Source organism: Egretta garzetta, unplaced genomic scaffold, assembly GCF_000687185.1.
Source record: "Egretta garzetta isolate BGI_Z169 unplaced genomic scaffold, ASM68718v1 C8838592, whole genome shotgun sequence".
Taxonomy (NCBI): Eukaryota; Metazoa; Chordata; class Aves; order Pelecaniformes; family Ardeidae; genus Egretta; species Egretta garzetta.
This window is the reverse complement of record NW_009269773.1, coordinates 1-2091: the sequence shown is the minus strand read 5'-3', so window position 1 is coordinate 2091 and position 2091 is coordinate 1. Positions and strand designations below refer to the sequence as shown.

At 42.8% G+C, this 2091-nt stretch overlaps 1 protein-coding gene across 4 annotated transcripts; it reads right to left on the bottom strand.

Moving 5' to 3' along the window:
• Window positions 1-37: 37 nt before the first annotated feature.
• LOC118453209 (neutrophil cytosol factor 4-like) lies at window positions 38-1948 on the bottom strand. 4 transcript variants are annotated; one of them, XM_035902786.1, is made up of 4 exons: window positions 1779-1948; window positions 1574-1672; window positions 716-846; window positions 38-639 (listed from the first exon to the last, which is right to left on the bottom strand). In XM_035902786.1, the coding sequence occupies exons 1-4, from the start codon at window positions 1788-1790 to the stop codon at window positions 597-599; spliced, it is 285 nt and encodes a 94-aa protein (XP_035758679.1). In that variant the 5' UTR covers window positions 1791-1948; the 3' UTR covers window positions 38-596. The 4 variants fall into 4 exon arrangements, 2 of the variants coding, with proteins under 2 accessions (XP_035758679.1, XP_035758678.1); XM_035902785.1 differs by having other exon boundaries at window positions 38-622; XR_004843121.1 differs by having other exon boundaries at window positions 38-622; window positions 716-942; window positions 1574-1948.
• Between the last annotated feature and the right edge of the window lie 143 nt (window positions 1949-2091).

Here is a 2091-nt window from a genome sequence, read left to right as displayed (position 1 = left end):
TTTCCAGTAACACCACATGCATGGCACAGTTAATCTGTGAGTTTGATAAAATTCCCATACATAAGAGCTGACTGTAGTGAGTACCCACTTTTGCCTACTTACGGCTGCTTTTTTTGAGGGGAGGGAAGGTTAAGGAAAGGAAGAATATTAGCACAGGTCTTCTATGACTCATGTTTGATGTTCTAACGGTTTGATGTTCAACACCAGTTTAGTTTAACGGGTGTTAGAAGGCAGTGTCCTGCATCCGGAAGAAGAATATTAGACAAAAGATCCTTGCATGCGGCTATGGTGCTGATCTTAGCACAAGAAATGGAAACCATCACAACTGAGTTAGAATGGTGTGGCATTCCATGCTTACTGACAATCCCAAGGCAGACCAGTGTCTGCACAGGTGGCCCTGGGCCAAGTCAAAGAACAACTTCCTCAGGACACCTGAAAAGTATTTCACACCCAAAACATGGTGATGACCAAGGAGAAGGTGGAAAATCTAGGACCGGAACAAACTTGACCAACGTTTAAATGCTATTAAACATAGAGCTAAGTGCTTGCACTGTACCTCATCAACTCCGTGAGCTCTTTGAATGACGGAATGCTGCTCAGATCCTCTTCCACTGAGATATCCCTGTAACAAGAACAAATCTAATCATCACGTATCACAAAAAGAGAATTGTCGGCGTTTCTTCAGCAGTGAGCTGGAGGACTACTTTCTTATTACCTGATAGTGCTCACAGCCTCCTCGTGGTAGTAACAGCGAACTTTATTAACCGTGTCTGCCTGCTGTGGTAAATCTTTTATGATCTTCACAAAAGCACATGGGAAAATCCCAGTGACACCACCAGCTGTTCCCTGGGATGATAGGACGTGTTAGAATGAAGAAAACCGTGCCGTTTTGGCCACATACATGAGGTCTGGAATTCAATTAATTTCCATGGAAACAACCTACTATAATCAAGAAAAGAAAGGCAATGTAAGTGACCTGACGGCATCCCTACAAAAAGATGATACAATTGTGCAGTCCAATGCAAGGCCGGGGAGTGAAAGGGTGTGTAAAGATGCAAGTCAGATGGTTATCAAGGAAGGCTGTGGTGTTTGAGCAAGCAGAGATAGCCTATCAGCAAACACACAGTATGTTCTCCTCATCCTTTTTCAGAACGCGGCTGCATTGCCCAAATTCTCTCTAATCAGGCTGACGTGTGTTGTGGTACGAAGCACGAAGTATACAGCAACTCACCCTGCGGCAAGAAACCAATTAATCGCTGAAATGGAGTTTCCATCTCCTTGCTGTGGCCTTCTTGTGGTCTACTCGCTTCCAAAGAAGTTAAGAACATTCCAGCAGAAGCAAATGCAAATGAAAACTGAAGACTAGGGGGCAGAAAAGTTGTAAGCTAAAAGCCATCAAGGAAGGAAAGAATTTCAAATTTGGAGTCAAGGATTTATTCTTGACAGTAAGACCTGATTATGACAGAGTTTTTTTTCTTTGAAAGGAGGAGGCACGTCCCAAGGGCTACAAGAGTCCTTTCTACTCATATATGTCAAGCTATGCGAGTAATTCAGTCCTGCTCTTGAGCCTTACCTCCAACCAGTCTTTGTTTACTCTGCTCAGTAGATAGATCAAGTCTCCCTTCTTGAAGCTGAGTTCCAGTTTATTGGTTCCAGAAAAATCAAACAGTGCCTATGGAAAGGAGTAACACTGAAATGGTTAATTCACAGAATTACAAGCATGAATCTTTCTTTCTGCTCTGCTCTTGGGGTGAAAGCCTAAAGCAACATGATCGTACGCATTTTGTCATCACAGATGTATTTCTGGGGTAAGATCATCTCTATGACTGTGGTCTGCCATTCTCACAAGTTCTTCTGCTCAGCACACGCAAAAATGCTCTGAAGAAGTAGTGAAAGCACTGAGAGGGCTACGTGCTGGGGTTCTTAAAGTGACAGGACACTGAGCACCAGAGAAATAAAGAAGTTGAAAGCACTTGAGAGCAAGTAAATCAACAAAGTTGAAGGCAATTGCCAATCTGAAAACTTGAAATCCCGAGAATTGAAAAAATAGATATTATTTCTGGTTGCAGCCTTACAGCTTTCAGATTTGCT